The sequence below is a fragment of the Homarus americanus genome, unplaced genomic scaffold (genome assembly GCF_018991925.1).
Source record: "Homarus americanus isolate GMGI-L3 unplaced genomic scaffold, GMGI_Hamer_2.0 scaffold24694, whole genome shotgun sequence".
Classification (NCBI taxonomy): Eukaryota; Metazoa; Arthropoda; class Malacostraca; order Decapoda; family Nephropidae; genus Homarus; species Homarus americanus.
The window spans coordinates 10,321,601-10,345,736 of NW_024732780.1; the positions used below are offsets into that span (position 1 = coordinate 10,321,601).

General features: G+C 37.1%; 1 protein-coding gene across 2 annotated transcripts; it reads left to right on the forward strand.

Moving 5' to 3' along the window:
- The first annotated feature begins 11 nt into the window (after window positions 1–11).
- LOC121869105 (protein FAM91A1-like) lies at window positions 12–24,091 on the forward strand. 2 transcript variants are annotated; one of them, XM_042370291.1, is made up of 17 exons: window positions 12–191; window positions 3,999–4,083; window positions 4,987–5,196; window positions 5,673–5,854; window positions 6,329–6,432; window positions 6,778–6,937; window positions 7,246–7,397; window positions 8,067–8,286; window positions 8,861–8,955; window positions 9,396–9,593; window positions 9,844–10,007; window positions 10,584–10,732; window positions 11,057–11,117; window positions 11,684–12,077; window positions 12,631–12,786; window positions 13,481–13,550; window positions 14,527–24,091. In XM_042370291.1, the coding sequence occupies exons 1-17, from the start codon at window positions 120–122 to the stop codon at window positions 14,650–14,652; spliced, it is 2,598 nt and encodes an 865-aa protein (XP_042226225.1). In that variant the 5' UTR covers window positions 12–119; the 3' UTR covers window positions 14,653–24,091. The 2 variants fall into 2 exon arrangements, with proteins under 2 accessions (XP_042226225.1, XP_042226226.1); XM_042370292.1 differs by having other exon boundaries at window positions 12,634–12,786.
- The last annotated feature ends 45 nt before the right edge of the window (window positions 24,092–24,136 follow it).

Genomic DNA, 24,136 nt, shown 5'->3' on the forward strand with positions numbered 1-24,136 from the left:
TCCTTGGCGTCTATACTTCCCTCCACATAAACATTGAAGCTCAAATAATATAAATTTTAATTGAGAGTGAAGACAATATGTGAGTGTTTGGTGTGGACAACTATTAACCGGGAGGAACCATGGCGTCCGAGATAGAGACATACATTGCTCAAAACTGTACATGGGACAAACTACCCACCAATGTGAAGCAGGTGAGATAAAAGTTTGTGTTCACTCGTAACTTTATGTTGTTAATGTTATCAGAAGTCTCATCTCTTAGACGTATATATCTTAACTAAGTATACTCTATGGTAGACTATTATACCACTCCTAACTGTTAATTTTGTCAAGTTTCATCTCCAGGTTGATATAATCTTTTAAGTATATTTCTTGGTATATTCACTTGGTATACCAGTGTACAGTAATGGACAGTAGAAGACAGTAATTTCTATAGTAAAATATCATTATGGCTACCACAGGGATTGTCTTATTATATAATATTTCAAGATTTTTAAGGTAATGGAAAGATGATGATGTTAGAGTCGCCACTTTATTTTTTTACAGGCTTGGGTAATACTGAATAGTGGTTATGTGGTTTTATTATACATTTGATAATCTGTAGATGTTCATTATCTCCTTATTCCGATAAATTTACTTCAGTACGACAGTTTTAAAAGTTTGTGAGAAATATAATGTAATATCACAGTGAATTATCATTGTCGTATGGCCAAGGATTTATATTGGTAACAGTTATATCATGTGGTTCAATTTTTTTAAACAGGCGAAACAATCTACCTAAACCAAATCTAACCTTATGTAAATTCACCAAACGTTTTAGGTAAGTTTAGGGTAGGTTTGGTTTGGTTAGATTAGGTTGGTTTTGTGTTGTCTTAAAAGAATATGATGGATGTGTACAAAAGAGTCGTATGATATTAACCTTACCTAAATTAACCTAGCTACCCCCTTTTAAGACAACCTGCTGTCCCAACGTCTGCCCATCCTCAATCAGTCACGCCAGCCAGCCAGTCCTCTTCCACCCACATTCCTCCACTTGAAGACTTGTATTCTGACAAAAGACACAAATGAATTGTCAGTCTTCACCACATCTCGAGCCATAGCTCATACCACCTCTGAGCTTGTCCATTAAAACTGTTTTTTTCCGTTAAGGTCGTCACTATTCTTGATCTCTTGGTCACTTTAGAGTCTTTGCTAGTAATATTTGCCTTTGATGAGGCTGGCTTACGTCCCGGAGCCACGTGGGAGGACAAACAGAAGAGGTAATCACAGTAGCGTTCACAGTACGGTAGGCACGTGTGGACTGAGGCTTCTCGGAGCAGCGGGTGTCTGAGGTGGGAAAGGGTGGCGCCTCTTTGCCGCACCACACACAGGAATATCGAAAAAGGCACAAAATTCAAATTGCTGTTTTTAAAGGATATTTTATATATATATATATATATATATATATATATATATATATATATATATATATATATATATATATATATATATATATATATATATATATATATTTTTTTTTAGGTAAAAAAAACACGAATGGTCAAAACCGCGATAAAAGAAAAACGCGAAAAACACGGGATTACTGTACACTAAAGATTGGAAAGATACACGGGTGATCCTGGCTGAGTATAATCAAGAACTGCCTCTCTTGGTCCAACAGGTCAACTGATAGATATATACTGTACTGTATGTAATGGTATACTGTATGTTTGTTTATATTAGTGATGATAAATTATAGCGAGTGTTGACCAGAGCTGTATTGAATTGAATTGAAACAGTTTATTTAGCCAGAAGAACACAGATACAGAGTGGATAATAATAACAATATTAACATGGCTGAACCAGTTGAGAACCTGAGCTCTCTTTTAGGCACCTGATATATACTACTGTATACATTTATCTCAAGGAAGTATTATGTAACATTTAGTAACATCTGGAATAGTACAATAGCATGGTGGTAATAAGAACATGTTACCACGGTTATCATTTCAACCATCTAGGGGGGGCAAGGGTTTCTCTCGGCTAAATAAAATCATTAGTTTTAGTCAGAATAAAATCCCTTAGTGCCACACTGCCCACTGGTGTTAACCTTGATTAGTCTGTACTAACTGTTATTATTAATGGCTTTAACTGACCTGAGCTTACAGATGTTAACTCAGACCTATCAGGTGCTGACTACAGGTGCCAGTCTACCTCCCTCTCCTTCTCCCTCCCCTTCTCCCCCTCCCCCTCTCCCTTTCCTTCTACCCCTCCCTCTCCCTGTCCAGTGGTCAGGGTTTCTGGTAGTCAACACTGTCACGTTGTTAGTCACTTGATAAGTTTATGACAGAGTTGTATTTTGTCCTGAATACTGATAATTTTGTGATGGTTTAGAAGTTTTTTTTCTGTTTACATTAATGATTAGCAAGATAACCACTCTAGCTGTTCATTAGATAATGGAAATGTATCTGGAATTATTCATGGCTGAGGAAAATGATGTACATTTATAAGGTATATACTGTAGCTATATATTGTGTCCTGGGACTGTGTGACCTGATTTTCTGGTGCCACTGTAAAATTAAGTTGTGATTTAAGAACAGATATACAATATATCATCAAGCAATAATACTATTTTAAGAAAACAGTATTAAATTTTCATTTTAGTTGGTCACTTTGTACTTACAATACAGTATACTGTATTGGAGTAAATTTTCCTCAGTAACAGAACTGTACTTTACTTTTACCCACAATAGGTATCCTGTACAGTAATGTATTTTCAAGTACAGTATACTGTACAGTACTTTTCCAGTACTTCTTGTAGGTTGCATTCTTGCTGCACTGCAGCTGAAGCTGTGTATTGTCCCTTGAGATTGATACAGTAATTGTGAAATGAACAATACAGTACAGTGCTACTATAGTATGCGGTCTACCAGGATACTGTGTTTACACTAAGCGTCCATTGACCTAACCTAACTTAACGAACTTAGCATAACCTTAACCTAACCTAGGTTCAGCCAGGTTAGGTTAATGGATGCTACAGATGCAAATATCTCAATTGACCAACACCAGCTTGGAAGGCAGCATACTCTAGTAGCACCAACAATACTGTGCCCATTGTTGTGTAACCATGGTATGTGTACAGTAGCTACAGTGTTTCATTAACTTGCTTGATGAAGTGTGTGGTGTAAACAACTGATCCATTACAACATGTTGTTTATTATCGTCTGTGACTAACATTTAAAGTTGTTTTTAGGATTTTTTCTTTGTTTTCGAAAATTGTGTTTCTGTTGATATAAAATGTTTACAATGCAACTAAAGATTTGACTTGAATATCACCTAACCTAACAACTTAACCGAACCTAACACTAACCTAACTTAATATACTGTAACCTAACCAAATAAACTAGGGTCAATAATCTTCAAACAAATACTTTTTTTTACCTACAGTACCTGCATATTACTTGCTTACAATTGTAACAGAAGTATGATGTAATATTTTTTTTATATATACATGTAATCAGTGAGATGGCTGTATAGTGCACTGTAGGTTAAACAGAGACTCAGTGCAGTATTCTAGTGTTACTGTATTAAGCATATCCACCTGTGTCAACAAGAGGACTCAGCTGCTCGGTATAGTCACACACACACACGATGTTCCTTACACTGCTGGGAATGATTTGAGATCAGAGTTGTTTTATCTGCATTAAAAAAAAAAGGAGGAAAATTAGGCACGTCAGCTTATTTTACCTGAAGATTAACCGCCCAAGCACTTATCTGATTGGGTTTGGTTAGGTGCAATTTGACTTCAGGGTAGTTAATCTTCAGGTGATATAAGCTGGAGGTGTCTAACCTTCGTAATCTTCAGGGGATGTCTAACCTTCGTAATCTTCAGGGGATCCAAATTAACGGTGTCTATATTCATCAGTCCAAGATCAGTAACCTTAGCTGGTACAAGTGTCAGGTTCTGTATGACGGAAGTTAACCAGTTCATTACGTTCACTTGTTTCTTCTTCTTCTTTCAGCTGCTGGGTAACTCTCAGAAGGAGTATGAGAAGCAGGTGGCAGAGTACAGCATCAAGACCCAGCAGCGGTATCGGGGAAACCTGGGTAGGTGTGTGTGTGTGTGTGTGTGTGTGTGTGTGTCACTACAACAGTCATGTGGGGGGGGGGGGGAGAGATGTGGTTTAGGTCACAGCACAGTAGTAGTGGTTTAGAGGAAGGAAGGAAGTAGTAGTAGATTAAAGGAAGGAAGTACTGTAGTAGTAGATTAGAGGAAGGAAGTAGTAGTAGATTAAATGAAGGAAGTAGTAGTAGATTAAAGGAAGGAAGTAGTAGTAGATTAAAGGAAGGAAGTAGTAGTAGATTAAATGAAGGAAGTAGTAGTAGATTAAAGGAAGGAAGTAGTAGTAGATTAAAGGAAGGAAGTAATAGGAGATTAGAGGAAGAAAGTACATACATAGGAAGTAGTGGTGTAAAGTAGGAGCAGTGACCTGACAGACGAGCTAACCCATGGAGCACATTAAGCAATTACCCATAACTACCTCAGTCCAGTACACCTGCTTGGTACTGACTCACCCTGGTAGCTCCTGACTTCAGCGAGGCCTTTATATTATTTTATCCCATAGACTATAACTATTGGTGGTAAGCCTGTTGATTACTTTATGTGCAGAATATATAAATTTTTTTTCAGTATTCGTGTCAGTTTTATTGGTGTAGTCGTATGAAGTGATCTGGGATAGGTCTCTGTCTCTACAGGTTACAATGCGAGTGAATATTGATGATTTTTTTTGTTTTTAGAAGTTTATTAATGAGTGTTTTCCATATTTGGTCTCTGTGCTATAGCGTCATCTGTTATAGAACCATCCCTTTGACCTATTCACTACAGTATCTCCATTAATTCATGTAATTACCAAACATTCACGTCACTAATAATATTCCTGCTTCAGACAGTAATATTCTTGGATGTAATTAAAAGGACGTGAAGAGATCCATTATTTTCCTTTACCTCAGTGCGGCAAATCGTCAAGAATGAGAGAAATTACTACGAGGAGGTGTTGGCGTACAGTCGGTCTCACCTGATGATGTACCCATACCATCTGTCAGACGTGGTGGTGAAGGGTCTGCGCGTCACACCCTTCCAGTATTACATCTCCATCCTCACAGATATTATGACGGCGGAGAAGAGTTACGACTCCCTTCCAAACTTCACTGCTGCCGATTGTAAGTATTATCGATCCCGGGACTGAGGAAGATTTGATTTTATATGATGTGTTTTTGCCGTACTTAGTCAGCCAGTTGGACATGGTCATTTCAGCAACAATTGAGGCATAAGGGTTTGAGGATTTATGTATTTTCTTACTGTTGTGTTTGTGTAGTTACTTTTTCTTTGCAAACTGCCACACACACACACACAAACACACACACTCGTAATTTATTCGATAATACCCGGGCATACGGTTATTGTCAAATGAGTTCTTTTACAAGTGCTTGGTGGGTAGCAACTCTAGCTTCCCAAACATGATTAACAAACTGACTCATTCCTCTAGTGTTAATTTCTCTGGCATCTCTTTTGATTTTCTTTATTCCCTCACTTAAAAACGAAAAGAGAGAGAATGTTAATTTTTCCTATCATTCACGACCTATGCCACACCCTGTACAAGACCTTCATTAAAAAATACCAATTCGTTTCCTTTCAGGTCTACGTTTGTTAGGAATAGGACGGAACCAGTACATAGATCTCATGAACCAGTGCCGTTCCAGTCGAAAGCTCTTCCGCAAAAAAAATGTACGAGACTTGTTACCTGCGCTGCCCTCGGAGATCACCATCGAGCCCTGGTGGCTGGTGTGTGTCGGGTGTGTGACGGAAGAGGACATCAAGGTTGGTTGTACGCGGGTGTTGAATCACATATGTTATTACTTTATAGGAATATTTACTGAGTAGTGTAATGAATGTATCTCTTAAGCTGTTGTATTTTAATGTATTTTGTTATGAATTTTGTATTTTAGGTGTTAATTTATATTTTTTTATACACTGTACAATAGTTTAAGAGCATGACAGTGAGTTATTTCTGGAAAAGGTGATGCAACTGATGGATGATGTTGACTTATGTGAAGTACCAGGAGTAAATCATATTAGACTTGGGGCTTTGTTATGGAAGGGGGGGAACCTTACTGTACTTGTGAGTGGATGAATCGGGGGGAAATAAAGTGCTACTATAGGTGAGCTCAGGTTAGACTACACGATGCAGTACCACCAGAAAAAATATTTACTCTGTCTGTTGAAGTTTTGTCTTATTTCTGGCAACACTGCATTAATTGGTCAAAAAAAATAAATAAACCCTCATTTTCTCAGAGTCTGGTGAAGGAGAGAGAGAAGGTGGTCATTGACTCCCTGATCGACGTTGGTTCCCAGAAAGCAGGAGATTTGGATCGGGAATGTGTACATAGTCTTTATACGTGAGTAGAGGGTTTTTTCCTAGGTATGAATTTAATGTAGTTCACTTTGCCTCTTGAATATGATGACATAGCCTCCTGAGTATGATGATTTAACCCCTTAAGTACAGTGAATTAGCCCCTTGAGTATTGTGTAATGAATTAACACCTTGAGAGTGATTTAACCCCTTCAGTACCATTAATTACACCTTGAGGATGATTTAACCCCTTGAGTACAGTAAATTACTTGACTTAACCCCTTGAGGACGAAGACTTGACCCTTAAGTGGCTATGTCATCGTACTCAAGAGGCTAAAGGGTACAATACAATATAAGAAGGTTTATGACTGGTTCTCCTTCCACTGTACAGGAAAGGATTGGTGTACCTTGATGTGCCAATGAGTGACAGCGACTGTATATCTGTTCCCCCGCTGGAAGGCTTCGTGATGAACCGCGTACTTGGGGACTACCTGGAGAGCCTCATGTACAAGATCTTTGTGTCGATTGATGAGCATACACCGGTGATTGAGGTACGTTGATGTTGTGGTGTTTTGTTATTATTATGTTTTATACTTTATATATATTCCTGGGTATGTTTTCATAACAGTGGATTCCTAATTTAACCTCACTTAATCAAACCAAGTTTAACCCAGCCTAAACTGATGTGGCTTAGCCTGTCCAAACTTAAACTGTGACCTAACCTAACAAAAATAATCTAATGTAACTTGACCTGACCTGACTTATGTGTGTGTCATTGTGTGATATGTTCAATATTTCGATTAATTCGTGTTATTATGTGGACTGATTTAAGGTAACTTCATTTTCTTACGTCATACAGCTGGCAAAAGTATTGGAGATTGACCTGGCGCTGGTGAAGGTGGCTGTGTCGCTATTCTGTCGCTTGGGGTTTGCTCACAAGAAGAACGCCGAGATATCGACTCTGGAGATGCACCCGTCTTGGGAATCTGCCATGGCTCCCACTACAAAGAAGTAAATTTCTCCTCAGTTTTAATTTTACTGAAGGATCAATTTTCTACCCTCTTGTGTTTCATTACTGTAGTTTGACCGTACCCTATCATGATACTTAGACAGGTGGACTGAAATGAATCTTGGTTATGCAAAGACCTTGGCAGGGCAGTGGATCCCAAAAGAGGCTGTGCATGAGTTAACTTTACCATCACCATCAGATACACTTAAGCATTGTCAAACTTTCCTGGATTTTTTATGTGTTGAGTTGGACACAGCGGTGAAGCAAAAGGTATGTGCCAACAAGGAGTGAGTTGAGCAAGTTGTTATTGGAATGGTTGTGCTGCTGGTGACTTATGATGGGAGAATACTGTAGTAGCATAGCAGAACATCTCTTGGATCACCTGAAGATTAAGCACCCCATTTATTTCACCAGGAATTAGGTTTGGTTAGGTGGACTGAAAGGAGAGCCTATGTAGCTCTTGATGTTGGCTACCTGCACATCTCTTACATTATATTTGTCTCTTTTAGTGATTGTGTGGTGGTGTTAGCATGTATGAATGTGCTTGAACTTGTCACTTTCTTTCATCAAGATAACACTGTCAGACTACTGGTAATAAATATCTGAACTTGTTTGAAGGGCTGAAGATAATGCATGTGACCTTTTTAAGATATTTTATGTGATTTTTACAGGTTGCCTACAACAGCAGATGACTTACTGCTGTTGGAGTTAGAGTCAGCACTGGCAGAGACTTCCTTGGGGGAGAATGATGACGTGGGGGCATGTACTCCTAGAACTCCGACTGACGACCCCCTGGCTGCAGGTTTTGCCTTCGGCGGCCAAACCAAGAGGATAGCGTTTTTGTATGATTCTACTCTCACGGCCTTCCTTATGATGGGAAATTTGTCACAGGTATATGGGATTGATAATACTGTAATGTTTTTTTTTATTATTATTAAAGCATAACACTGAAAGAATATATGGGTCATGTTTGAGTTTCACAATGTGTGTGATACTGCTTCTAGAATCTGTTTGTGAATGGGTTTAAAGAAGGAATTTCTATTGTGTCTTTGGTCTTAAAAATAACTCATACTAATTATAAATTGCTGAACTAATGTGTAAGTTTAGAGTTAGCACGACAATAAGTTTTAGGTTCATACACACGCTCTAAATGACTTATGTTTATCACAGTTTCAGGATTGTATGAGTGTTTAGTTGATGTTTCATTTACTCAAAGTTAATTCACAGTTGAGGCTTTAATCATCATTTAGTCTTTCACTTTCATACACAATTCATCTCCACTGTGGATGGTCTCTTGTACCTCCTGTGATGTACTGTAGTCCACTCATGTGTTAATAAGTTCAGTGAATCAGGGTATGGGTTTTGCATTCATTAGGTCTTTTAAATCACCAGTTATAGTAAAAAAAAATAATCTATTGATATTATACGGATTTGAAACTCAATGTTATCTTTCTTTTTATGTTAGGGTTTGAAGAGTCATGCTGTTACCATGTTTGAGGTGGGGAAGATGCTGGATGAAGGGTTGGACTCGCTCCTCACAGAACTGGACAAGATACAAAGGTATGTGGATGGGTTATGGCTCCACAAGGTACCTCCAACGTTTACCAGTGGAGAACATTTATATTTAATTTCTTTAAATTAGATAATGTTCTCATTTTTAGCACAGTACTGTACTCTAAATATTGAATGGACTTAGAGGGGTAAAATTTTCTCCTGTTAAAAGATTCATAAGAGGACTACTCAGGCAAATGTTTACAAAGTAATGGTTCATCTTCTGTGTAATTTTTCTTTATTGTTAATGTAATAAGAGTAGGTTAGACTGATTGCAACAGAAAATGGCTGGGGAGATGGTTTGATGGCCTTAAGAAGTTATTTAAATAGATAATATATGTGTTATTGATGATTGAATTGTTTCCAAGAAATTAAGTTTATCTCAGTTTTATATTGTAATACAGGCAATAAAGTATTGTCAACAATAACATGACATTATTATTTCACAGATCAGACTCTGAAGGGGAGGCCCAGCGTTACTTTGAACATGCTCTTACACTCCGAACTTCTGTCACATTCCTTCGTCACAACCGTGATCTGTGTTCTCCTGGCCAGGACGTCCCTCATGCTCTGGATCTAATACGTTGGGAGAGTTTGAGTAATCTTGACCCAGCGACGACGGCCCGTCTTCTCAAAAAGAATTATCAGTGAGTGTCATTAAACAACATCAGCTGAAGTGTTTTTATATTCTTATACTGAATTGTAGTCTGAACAAATACTTACAGGTTAAAAAATGATATTTAGGAGCACATGAACACAAAATGAGGGAGGTGAACAAAATGAAATCCTTTATAAAAGATACTCCAGAATAGTTATGTTACATCTGCATTTAATAACCTTGTCAGTGATAGTGACAATACTGAAGCTATTTTAATGATTCTTGTTGTGTGTGCACAGATTTCTGGTCTCCATGGCACCTTTAAGTTATGAAATCTCAGCAATAGAGGGGGAGACACCACCCCATTTTGGACCTGCCATCCCAGAGGTCAACTCTATCTGGTTCAAGCTTTTCATCTATCATATTACAAGCTCAGGCCCTCCATCATTACTGCTTCCTCAGGGTAAGTTACTATCATCTACATAATTATACATATGTAATGGAAGCTTAGATTTAAGTCTAGTCAATACACAAAACAAAACTGAAGGACTGGTAGCTCTTGTAATTATATATACATTTGACACTCAGGTAAGTTCAGTATATAGGACTCATGGGAAATCCTGAGGCCACTAATTGGAAGTCTCATTTTAGGGGGTTAGGTGTGTCATGTACACCCTCTTGACTGTATAAGATTCTTTATTAATTTGTTTCCTTCTTAATCCATGGAGCCAGCAACAACAGCATACACACTCACACACATTTTAAACCTTTATCTGGTGTCATTCATTTATTCTTACTCATGTAAAATATGTGTCCTGCTCTGGTACTTCCCTTCCACATGGCCCCACATTATTATATATGATCATTAAATTAATGTACTACAGTAAGTCCTTGCTTAACGTCGGGGTTACGTTCTTAAAAACGCGACGTTATACGAAACAACGTTAAGCGGGCCGACATTACACGAGGACTTACCTGATGTTATTTTGTCAAATGGATTGTGAAGTGTTTGTATTTTCATTGGTGTCTGTTTGGTTAGGCGAACGATTACGTCGATTGCCTGAATGTTTGGTAGGATACGAAAAGGTGCTGGTTACTCCCTGGGGCCACGACCCAACTGTGGTCCCTCTCGCGGCCCTCTTCACTACTGTCAACGAGGCGCTGATGCACTCACCCGTCTTCATTCAGGTGAGTGACCAGAGACGCCGTGTGTGGATATCTCTCTGTCTGTCCGTTTGTCTCTCTAATTTTACTTTTAATCGGGAAAAATTTCTTTAGGGTGGTAAATTAATCATCTTTTGTTGGACTTGGAAACACCTCCCCAAAAAATGCTCATGAGTTTATTGATGGTTGTTTTAACCATTATATGCATATTATATCCTTCAAAAGTCTAATCTTAATATTCTGATGCAACTTCCACAATAACATTCACCTGAGCATATCAATATTAGTTCATAAATTTTGTAAACATATGTCTTGAGAACTAATGATCTTGAATATAAAATGTTTCAGGCATATGGCTGGTACCATGATGTCTGTATCCAGCATATCCCATTTCCCTTGGAGAGTTCTAGTAAGTATTATGTTTAACCTATTTTAACAGTCTCATTATTCTGTATCATTATATTTAAGCCATAGTCATTATGGTACTGTCATTATTTTTTGTAAGATTCATTGCTATTGTTAGAAGATTGTGTGTGTGTGTTGTAGGTTTTTCTCCTTTTCCACCAGTCATTTATTTTGTGTGTGTGTGTGTGTCTCTGGATTACTAGTGCCAACCCCAGATTTTAATTGTACAGTATAAGTTACGAATGCATATTTGACTATACAAGCACGGGGAAATGGCCGTAGAATGGTGATGATGATGATGAGTAAGAATCCCACAATGATCTGATCACGAGAACATTTAGTACAGGGATTAACAGGAAACAGTAAGTCTTCAGTAGAGTGTGATGTTCAGCAGGAATAAACTGACTCTAGTATCTGATGTTGATTACATATGCTTGTCTTGACTCCTTCACTATGGGGACGATTTTATTCACCAGAGATGGGACCCCATATATTAAGGGTTAAATATATTTATTTTGTTCTTTGCTTCACTCTTCGAGCATTGTACTTATCTTTTTGCATTTTTTCTAGAAATAGTAAATCACCCAGCTGTCCAGATGTTGGCAAAGCAGCTGGACCTCCAACATACTTTTGGCTTCATCAAACTGGTGGCTTTCCCTTCTGCTGACACTCCTGGCGTGACGACCCTCACTGCGGCCGAGATCACCACCGGCATGCCACAGGGGTCCTCCAGCACGCCCCACAAATCATTCATCACCAACCCCTCAGCCATCAGTAACAGTATCACAGAATGCAGTAAGGTTGCTTCAGATGGTACCTCAGACAGTGTTGCCAGCTGTAATAGCACTGGCAATTCTGATGGCATTGATGCAGACTCAAGCGGTGCTTCCATTCCTCAGGTGGTCAGCTTTGATGATGTTTCCAGCATTGTGCTAGACAAGATGGAGAATTCAGATGCTCGAAGGTGTGTAGACTGTTAGAGTTTATCCAAAGTAGATGTACAGTACTGTGACAGTAATGGTGTTGTTTAGCTCAGGACTAGAGATTACCAGACATACTGTGCTCCCAGAAAAAATGGTTGTTTCTCCACCAGTGATGGGTAAACATCATTATCTATACTGTACATTATAGGTGATGGTATTATAGAAAATACCATTATATTGAAGACTGTGTATGTCTTCTCAGGAAAGAGTAACCAATACATGGTTTTGAAGCAGAACAGCACAATAGTCAATTTCCTATCTTCAGAAATTAGCTTTGTTTCTGCAGGTGGACCAAATTAACAAAGAACTTGCCTCTGTATATTAAGAACTTGATAAATATTCTCGTATATCAAGAGTAACACGAGCTAATCTAACATAACTAGCAGGTAGTCACATATTTTATTGATACTATGCGAGATTGTATTGTTGTGAATACTTCCCCATATACTGTAATTGCTTTGAGGAAGTTTTATTTTTCACATGATGATATAAGAAGTCATAGTCATTTAGCTCAATTGTACATGTGTGTTTCAGTAGTGTACGTGAGAACATGACCCTACAACTGGGCGGACCTTCCATGGATCAGTGGCACCTGCTGGAATGTCACTTTGGTCTTCCTCTCTTTGATGCTTCCCTCAATCAACAGGTGTCCCACAAGATCATCTCACACAAGCTCTTCAGTCAGGAGAGGTCAGTAGTGAGGGTGAGAGAGGGGGAGGGGGAGACTTTAGGCTAAAAATAAGTCCATTAAGAGCAGTAGATATTAACAACTTAAAACACTATACCGTAATAGAAATAAGGAAGATTGATAACGGAATTAATGAATATGTGAATAAGATGTGTTTAAAGAGTCTTCAGAAAGGCATTTAAATAAGAATATACTGGTACTGATACAAGGTGAACATATTAGGTAAATATTAAATAAGTTGATGAAGAAACCAAGATAATTTACTTTGGATGATGAAGATGATTATGATAATAGCTGTTGAGAATAAAAAAGGGAAAGAAAGACTCAAGAAATGGCTAAATCAGTTTCCTTGTTGTTGAGATTTAGAGAGATACTTGGGTTTTATTATAAGTCTCATCATTAATGAGATTACTTAGTAGTTTAAGAATGTTTTCCTTTATAGTTAGTGTTGGTAAATTATAAGCAGGTTATAGAAGGAAAATGTGCTGATTGGAATCGCAAAGTTCACACCATGTAGATAGGATTCACTTCATTGGTATGTATCTCCAGTTACATTAAGGATAAATTAGTTTTCTTTATAATGTGATTTTAAAATATACATAAAGCTATTCATTAATACATCCATTTTTGAATAATTTTCTTTATTTCCATATGGTTACCTTATTAAGATACTAGATATGACTTTGTCTTTTCCAGCGTCGAGAAATTCAGTGATTCAAACAGGATTCTCATTCGCAAATTAAGGGAATTCATTAGTGGCAATAAGGTACGTATATTTGTGTTGTATAAATATTCTTTAAAAATAAGTTGTTGTAGATATGTTGTGGATAACATAATTAAACTGTCACATGCAAAACAAAATCAGATGTTTAACTGAGTAATTGAGAGAAGAATTATGAGACAAGTACTGGTATTAGGGATATGTTTTGTGTCTGTCTGTCACTGGGGAGATAAGTACCTGTATAACATTTTCCTTCACTGAATTAGTTATTTGATCTTCAGATTGATTTTATATGAAGTAGAGAATAGTGAAGCCAAAGAATTGACTGTCCTGAAGCCTGGTTCCTGAGCTTGGAGGGGGAGGTCCAATGAACCCAGAACCAACACTTGATACACACTTTACTGTAGTTATAGTTGAGGCCTCACCAAGGCATCTTAGGGGCTAGACTGAGTTATTCACTGTCAAATAATTTTTTTTTCCTGATACAATGTGGGTACAGTTGGCTCCCATACCAACATGATGGCTGAAATCAAATGGGATTGTTAGTAGAGTATAAACATCAAAGGTATAAACCCAGTATTGTACTATAATGCTGAGGACAGGTTCTACTACTAATACTTATAGCACTAGAATATTAGAGGAAAGTACTGTACTTAGCTTCAGTAGCAGGAGAGACACTGCAGATGGGGAGACAATTGTTCAGTGTGATGCTTGTGATTCCAGTATGGGTAACCAGATAAAGGGCAACTTGTGACTTTATACAATCAGTAGTGACTCCTGCCTCTAAATATCCCTTTCAGGAAGTAGTTGTAATGGGCAAGCATATTGAATTTGTGAATCAGTGGCTATAGAAACTTCAGGAAAGAGAGGAATTCATAAAGAAGAATTGTGTAAGGCAAGTACAGTATAGAAACTGACTGGAAAGGGTTGAAACATCAAGTAGAAATCCTTCTCACACTTCCTCATATCTTAAATTTGCAAATGTCCACATATATACACTGACTGTGTTTTATATCATTAGGCTCAGGGCGTGTGTCCAGAGGTTCAGCAGCGGGGAGGCTGCCGGGAAGGTGCCTCAAACCTGCCGCTGCCCACCACACCTTTACTGTTTGCTGACGGAACACTCAGTCCCTGGGAAGGTTCCTGATAACTAGCATCAGCAAGGTCTCTAACATTAACCGGTGTGATCAAATTTAAAGATAAAGAATTGATAAGATATCATGGTAAAGGTTTAGTTTTTTTTAAATGCAAGTTCATTGAAGCTTTTTTTTGTAAGCTTGTGGTTAAAGTCCGGTGGATACTGTAGCTTGGAAACAGTATTATTGATGGGTTATTGAGTGAATTTTTCCACTCTTAGAGAATTCTAATAATGCTGAACATTTTATGTAAAAAAGAAATGAATAAAAACAAAAGTACTGTAGTTGTAGTGAAACAGAGTTTACTATCAGAGTAACTACTGATTTTCAGGGGAATAAAAACAAGCTTAGTAAAAAAATGGATTTTCATGGACTTGAGAGCTAAGATGATGCCATATTGTATTATGGTTTAGAACTAATTTTGTAGATTGTCAGCAAGACAGTAGAATGTGAACAAGATGTGGTTTTAGGTCAAGTATTCCAATATTAAGAGTGTTGTTTACATATGAGAGTAGAGTTGATGTTGAGAGAGTGGTTCATATTGTAACATAGTGTTATTAATCTCCACAAGTTGGAACATATAGGTCTTAATGACGAGAAGGATGCACTAGTTATGGTAAATAGAAAGGCATTAGCAGATTCCATTTGTTTGACTAATATGTTCTTAAAATCTGAACACGTCCTATCACAATGCAAATTATCTGACTCCAGCCGCACAGTTGGAGACCAGGAGCTGTAGTGCTGTATCAGGGTTAAAACTTTTATGGATTAGGTTAATGTTCCCTTTTGTCTTCATCACTTTGCGCTCAACACCACACGCACAGTTCATGTACACATTCCACTAACCCTGTAAAGCATGTGATCACGTTTATTTCTCACACTCTTACTCACACGCCACACATGCCTCACACACACACACGCCACACACACACACACACGCCACACATGCCACACACACACACACACACACACACATGCCACACACGCCACACACACATGCCACACACACACACGCATATATATCCCACGCTTACAGTACATCCCACAGACGTCACATAAATTGCCCTACAAAGTTAAGTTGCAAGGTTGGTTATATCTTCTCTGTTGTAATACTTTACCTTGTGTGTCAGTGAGTGCAAGGTATTACTACAACCCTAAACACAAATTACAACTCCAAGTGTTATGATTTTCCATGCATTTCCGTCCACTGAGGCATTCTCGTAAGTCTTCACACTACGTATTCTGGTATTCTGCATCTTGCCCTTCTTCACTGATTATTTTTTATGCTTTTTATATATTTTCTTCAGGGAGGCTTCCACTGGAGTTCTCATCCAACGAAACATTTAAAATATCAGTTTGTATAGAAATGTTTCCGTGAAGTTTTAAACAGCTGAAGTTTGAAATTTTTTACACTGGTTGGGTTCATCCTTGACACAGTGTCGGCGTGAAGATGATCAGCTGCGGGTATTTTTGTGGAAAGAATTGTTCTCTAATCAACTTTGCAGTATGTACAGGTAATTGATTTTTATACCAAATTACTCAGTAAATTCTGTAATACTTTATAAATTAAAGGAAATACTTCTAATGTGACTGAACAATCATTAAACTAGATAATGAAGAACACAACAGAATCCAAGTTAACTTTATATTGAAGTTACCGGTACTGTACAGTCGCGGACAAAGGTTCGCTGATGAAACCGAGTCATGGAAATGAGTCTTCGAACATACGGTACTTTTCCCGGCTGTCTTCTGGTGCGGGTTTACTGTTTTATCTCATTTGGGGTCGATACTGCTTCAGTTAGGGAGGTAGTGAACCTTTGACCCCCGACTGTACATTATAGATTTATGACTGGAGAGACTTAAACGAAGACACAACATTAGTGATGAGGCAGAGGCTCTAGCTGGCAACACTGCGAGGAATGATTTATAAATTTAACCTAATGGAGTCTAACGTATGATGCGTTAGGTTAAATGATAAGTGTTCTCCGTAGAATCAACATTACATTGTATTCCTCATTGTGTCCCCAGCGATCGAGTTACTGCCGAATTAAAATTTTAAATATTATGCAAAGAAGAATTTATATTACATATCATCATTGAACTGTTATCATTTTGTATCAGCAGTCACTTGTCTTTAGTGAATGTGTTACATCATCTTCCTCACATTCCCCCGTACTGTTCTACCGTGTGATTTATATCATTCCAATCTTTAAAGTTACTATTTTGTTATACTTGAAACTTAATGTTCTCTGTTTATTTAATTTTTTTTTGCCATTCACCGAGTCAAAAGTTAAAGGAGGATAAGAGGTACTGTAGTATTGTATTATTTTTAAGTATAAACATTAGAACTGTCAACTTCCTGTTAGGCCAGAGATGACAACTCTGGCTTGATTTGTAGTTGACAGCTCTGATGCCTGTAATTTTGTTAATCATCAATCTGCTGCATATAAAAAAAAAAAGAGAAAGAAGGAAATTTGTGACCAGTACAGTACTAAGATGGAGGTGAGCCACGTGTAATGGAAACACTAATGTTGGTAAAGAAAATGAATGTTTTGGCTGGTGTGACAGTGGTGATATATAGTACAGTACTGTGAGTGCATATGAGCATGCAAAGGAACCTCTTTTTCACCAGAGATCATATGAGGCGCTCCGAGGGAGAAGTAGATAATCAACATAATAAAAAAAATGCAGTTAAAAGTTTAGTCATTTTGATACCAATATAATGATTTAATAAAGACCATCTCAGGCCACTTTGTTGTTCGTCCTGTTCTGGCCCGGGGCGCCTCGTCTTCCTCACTAGTCCCTTAAAAGGTTGTGTGTACGAGGAATTGTTTCAGGCACTGTACAGTCTGCTGTGGGGTAGTCTTCCCAGTAGGTAGTTTAAGTTTTGTCAGGAGTCATCAGAACAACAGTGGAGAGGTATTTGAGACAGTTCATCAAAATGGAAGTTAGTAAGTGAATATGTAGTGAGAGGGGAGCCTTGTGTTAAGGGGGAGCTAAAATATGCAGTGAGAGGGGAGCCTTGTGTTAAGTGGGAGCTAAAATATGCAGTGAGAGGGAGCCTTGTGTTAAGTGGGAGCTAAAATATGCAGTGAGAGGGGAGCCTTGTGTTAAGTGGGAGCTAAAATATGCAGTGAGAGGGGAGCTTTGTGTTAAGGGGGAGCTTAAATAAGAAATGTATTGATAGAGCAGAAGATAATAGGGGGCTGCACATTTTCAATACATGAAGAACATTTTCAAGCATAAGTAAAGTTAAGGAAGGTTGGTGTAAGATGATGAAATGTTAGACAACTTACTGACAAAGACATGTTAGTAGTGGAATTACACATTAATGGTACAGTTGCCTGCATTTATACCTGATACAGTGGCTGGTGCATTTTATGAGACGTGGCAACTCTGGAATGTTTATCTGGCTACTATTGCGAGGTTCCTTAGGGCCATTCCAGTTGTTTTAATATGATGTAAACAAACTCATATTTGCCACATCTCACAAAATGCACCAGCCACTGTACCAGGTATAAGTGCAAGCAACTGTACATGGGATAAAAAAAACAAGAATATCAACTTAGAATAATGATAAGGCTGTTAGGAGACTGCCAAATAATGACCAGAAGTATTTTAGTGAAACATTGATACACAAAAACAGGATTAGGTGCCATGAGATAACATTTTGAGATATGTGGCAGAGTAAATTGTACTTAAGTTGTTTGGCTATATAGAAAACTGTGGTCTGTTTTGATTAAAAAAAAAATTCTGGCTAAAAAGAAAACTTGAATTTTTATGGGCGAGAATTGGCAAGACCATTTGAATAAAGATAGAAAAGGGAAGATTTTGTAGATAGATTAATATATATATATATATACGTATAGTTAAATCTCTGGAAATTTTTTCCATTTTCCATAGACTAGTAGTAAAAATTTTTCCACTGAATTATCCAAGAGTCATGCATTCATATTACAGTATTGACTATAGAGGTCGCCAAAGAAACTTAGTCACACGATAAGCACATTTTTTGGCATAGCTAGTTCTTCATTAGAGAGTGTGTATCATATGTAGTATAAGTACTGTAATTTGGTAATGAATGACAGCTGTGTTGCCTTGAACTGAATGCCAAAGTAGGATCATCAAAGAGACAAAATGGAAAGCCTTAAGTACTTGTTTGTTTAGAGATATGAGAGAGAGAGAGAGAGAGAGAGAGAGAGAGACAAGTGAAGTTAAGAAATGTTTTAAAGTTGAGATAGCATAAGTGAATGGCTATGGTATCACTGTAAATATTGGTCAAGAATTCAGAATTTTGAGTAAGTGACTTGTGCCACATGGAGAAACTGTCTTACATTGAACATTTCAGCCAGGGAGAACATAAAACATTTCTTAAGTGATTCAGAAATGTTATTAATAAATTGAACATTGAGAAGATGATTGTGCTGTCCCTGATAATTCCCTTCATTGTAAGACTTATTTTTCACAGCAAAGTGTTACAGTATCTTAGTTAGGATCACATCTGGTTGACTAGGAGACTTCCACTCCACTTGAAATTGATAAGTAAGAGGTACGTGTGATGTAAACGTGAAGAATGTACCGGAGTATAGATGAAGTAACCACGCCTAGTTGTACGTGTCAGATAGTGCCCATCTTCATAAAGTTTGTAAATGGCTTCACTCTCCCTGCATGAGTCATCAACACTCCTTTTAACAACCCTCAAAGTTACTGTACCTGTTAGTAAGGATCAGTAGTGTGCCTCCCTGATCGCTATAGTGACATTTTGATCACCGTAGGGTCACAGTTATAACCGTAGTTTTAGTAACTTAGCAGAAGAAATTACAGGAACATCCTCTATGAAATGTTGGGATCCAGTGCCTGTTGTAACTCTTAACCATATCAAGTTTTAGCAAAATTCACCACATCAGTCTCTACCAACATTTAAGTTATTGGTACAGATTCAAAAGTTCTTGATACAAACTGTTTTTGTCTGTTCTCAGAGTATTGTAAGACCATTCACCCAGTCACGTTTGACTCTATCTTACACTTACTGCAGAATCCTTCCACTGCCATTTGTAACTTCAAGTCCATAACCACGGAAACTCAGACATCACAGCTCTTCCGCACTTATTTATGTTCAATACAACACTGCCTCATTCTTAATATTTATATAACAACAATTCATATCATATCAGGTGTTTCTTATTGAAGCATACTGTATAGTACATCATTGATTCTTGCTTCAGTCAGTGTGCACCCACCTTCTACCCTCTTGTGCTCATGATGTTTCCTGAAGGATTGTGTCACCAGGGAAGCACTTACTCATTGCTCACAGGTTAAGGAGGGAAGCACTGAAATGAGACAAGAGTTCTATGTCTCTCGAGAAGATATATTTCTGCCAGATATAATGAGTAGGAGGAGTAAAGGTGTATGAAATTACTGTTTAAGGAAATGAGAATCAGTATTTTTTTTAAGTTAATGTAAAAAAAATTGGAACGTGAGACTCGACAATGGCTATAACTAAAAATAATCAACTTGTGGTTTGAGAAAGGAGAAATTTTGTTTATCGTGGATTTACAAATGTATCATGCATAAAGTTCAATAAACTTGACAACACACATGACGGTCAGAATTTAGGGCCTCACATTGCTCAGTAACTTCATTGAGTACTTGTTGAAACTTTAGAAATGAAACTGATGTTGTGACGACAGTCCTTAGTACTCTTACCCTACCCTACCCCTCACATACAAAGCCTGAACTAAATCTTCTGTTGTATTTTTGATTAATGGCAACTTGTGTGTACTAGTGTATGTTGGCTCTTCAGATTTAGTAGTAGCATAACTTTATTAGTTCCTATATGCAGTTGCTCTGATAAACTTATGGTGGCATGAACAGTATGACTGACTAATATTCCAGAGTGTTTAGAGGTTTGTGACAGTGCAGGTGACTGAGAGGATGATCATCTGTGTTATAGTAATTTATTTATATGTAATTTATATTATTTGATGTAATAATTCTTTACATAAGGTCATTATAGAGCTTAGTATAAAGAAGTGAAAATACCAATGACTGTGACAGCAGGATGTAACTGTCACCATCTGGGACACATTACTGTGCCATCAATCCCCATTCTGTTGTACTGTGTGAGGCTTTACACTGTTACACCTTTCCCTGTGTTCCTGTGGTATAAGATAAATTATACATAATATATTTTACTGGTCTGTTCTGAACAGTTGCTAGTTTTACTTGTATTTGGCAAATGGTATTGTTACAGTATACCCTGTAAGCAATTTCAGGTGTTATGGAACCTTGTACCTTCTTTGAAACTTTTGAGGATTTATCAATGATTTGGCTGCATCTATTGAATCAAGAGATATTAGGCCCTTCCATACTGCATGGTTTAGGTGCCATATGTACAGTACAGTATGTATAACAGCAGTAGTACTAGTTAAGTCATTAGATCGTGCAGTAAGGAATCAGGTTAACCCTCTCATATTATCAACAGTTGGACAAATCCTACCCTCTCACTCGTTGATGATGCAAATCTCACTCACTCACTGGCTTCGTCATCCAGAATTGGATTTTTTTTACTTTATAAAACAGCAGGATCAATGAGTTCTCTATAGAAATTTTTGGACTGTGTACAATGTGAGCATTTGTTGTGCCTGATATGAACCAGCAGGAGGGAGGTCTGGGCAATGTGGACTCTTAGTAAAGCAACCTGTGTCAGCAGCCAGTGTGAGGGTTAAGATCAAGAGATGTTGCTGCCTCTTGTATGATATAGAACTTGACTAGAACTGTGGCTCTCAAATTGTGTCCATAAACCTTTTTCTTTGGGATTTAAATAAATTGGTTTATATCTACAATAAAACATGCTACTGTATGAGATATTAAATCATACAAGATGTTATTATGTGTACTGTACATTATGTTTGTTCTGTTAAAACATTCATCCATTTTGTATTATCATTTGTTGGGGGTTGAATTCTGTAAGTTTCTTGCCCACAGACTAATGCCTCTGATTAAAACAAGTTGAGAATCATTGGCTTAGCGACTGACTGATCACTGCTTGATCCAGATATTTAAAGTACATTAGATTCTGACTGTAGTAAGAGCAGTTTATTTGATGGTATGATTCCAGACTCCATCCATGTGAGTACTTTCAGGTCTACTTGTGTACATAGTAGTAAAAGATACATACAGTACAGTATATACAGTAATGCAGTGAGGGAAAAATAGTGTTGTCCAAATTAAGGTAATTATTGCACAAACAGCAACAGGGTTTAAAAACATAACTAAAAGAGCTTAATCACTTGGATATTGGTTTTCCCCCAACAGAACCATTATTACCATCAAAAACTGTACTAGAAAATCACCGTCCTTGTTAATGGGGTTGTAAGCCATTTGTTAGTGGAATAATAGCCAAAAGTAATATGGGTATGCTTAGTACAGTAATGGTAAAATAGTTTTGGTTAAAAAAAACTTTAATACGTATATATACAGTATAGTGTATAGCAGTGTGGACTTTGGTGGTTGTCCAGTGAATAAATGGTTAAAGTTTGGGGATTCGTAAGTGGCCAAATTAATCAATAAGTTTGGTGTGGGTACAAGAGTAATTGTTTTTCCTCCTTTCACTGCATCTCATCATATTACGTTAAGTAAAACAGAAATATTTATAATAGACTAGTTGAAAATTATTTTAGAATCTATTATTTATTTAATAATACTGTATATGCTTGTGAATGTGCCTATGAGGAGTGGAGAGTCATTTGTACTAATGTTTTCTTGCATGAAGATACTGAGAGCTTTTTCCTCTGTCTATCAAAACTTTCCTTGATATGTAATTTCTTTGTATGTATCCTATTTCTGTGGTATGAATTGCCAATTTTAACTATACTTGTAGTAAGTTTTCTTTTGTGTATCCATATCTTAGCATACAGTTCTGAAACTGATGAAAGTCAACTATTGTCTGTGATGAGCTATAATTTGTCTTGTGTTTTAGATATTTACAATTCACATTTGTATTAATAATTATTACTGGTTAGACATTATAATACTATTGTTTATCGAGTTTACGTAGACTTGGGTCACACGGTGTTGGAGGTGGTAACGATAGGTAATTATGAACAAGGGATATGCAGGCTAGTCAGTGATTACCATTTACTGCTTCATCAGTCTACTGAGACGTACTTGACTACCAAACTTTCACAGTAGATTGTAGGTTCTTTGAAAATGCTTAGTTATAACAAGGGATCAGCCTTGACTAGGACCAGAACTCCATAATACTGCATCATTTGTATTCTAAAAACGTTTACTTTAAAGAGTTTGTGTGATCCTACTTTTGGAACCTTTGTATATACCGCACTGTTTTTGTGAAGATGTTTGTTGTGTCTGTGGGCCTAAAAATCAGTGACCTGTCAGCTTTGAACCTTAAATTTATAGGCCTATAAGCACAGTATAAATCATTATTCATAGGTTCCAAAAACAGTATTATGTCAACTCTGAAACCATTAAGTTCATTAGTAGTACAGGTTTAGTGTATTTTGCAGAGTAATCCAATATTGTGTGTATAGTTCGTATGTCTTGTTTATGTGCATTGTTTTGTGTTTTAAATATATACAGTGCATTATATCATTATTATTTGTCTTATGTTTTTATTATTGTATTTTGCACAAAATTTTTACTTTATCATAAATCCATTATAGTTATCTGTAAATTAACTAACAATGAAGTACCTTGAAGTATTCCACAATACATTATTGTAATACAAGAGGTTTTGAGGGATTTGCAAGTTCATTAGGCAAGCTTTTTATTTTTATCTTTCGTATTTGGGTCATGGAAAGTACTGACAGGTGACTGCTGTATTCTCAGTCCACGAGGTATGACAGGTGTTTCTGGGGTCTGTACAGGGTTGCAATAATGGGCTCTATATTAGACTTTTGAACTTGTCGCTCAGGTGTACCCATGGAGGACAAAGCTAACAGCTCTTACCTTGCCACCCCGGGAAGTGAAACGCCTTATTAACGATTTGTTACTAAAGAACTTAACTTATATTTTAATTAGTATAAATCAGGATTTTTAGTATTGCTGTGGTTACTGTATGACATAGAGTACTTTTTGTTTTGCTTACTATGAGATAGATGGAATCCCTCCTCAAAAAAAAAAAAACCTGCTGATGGTGGTCTGTGTAGCACAACATTGTAGTTTGCTTATTTTCATATATAATCATTTGAGTGAGACAGTGTGTACATATATACGTATACATGTGTCACTGGAAGCACAGCACAGTACTGTACTTACCCATAAGACAAGATGATGATAATCGAGACCAAAGTGAATGCTTCTTAAATAATTTACTGGGTACTGTATATATTTTTCTTCTCATAACTAAAATGGTTAAATTTTCAATTTCTCATTTATGGGGGTAAAACATCATCTGTAACATCACATTCCATAAATTATATGATCAGTTTCTTTGTTTTATTTATAATTTTCCAATGCATACAGTTGTTTCAT

Coding starts and splice junctions, on each gene's coding strand:
- LOC121869105 (XM_042370291.1), top strand. CDS start 120: ATGGCGTCCGAGATAGAGACATACATTGCTCAAAACTGTACATGGGAC. Junction 192..3,998: donor TACCCACCAATGTGAAGCAG/GTGAGATAAAAG, acceptor TTCTTCTTTCAG/CTGCTGGGTAACTCTCAGAA. Junction 7,398..8,066: donor ATGGCTCCCACTACAAAGAA/GTAAATTTCTCC, acceptor TGATTTTTACAG/GTTGCCTACAACAGCAGATG.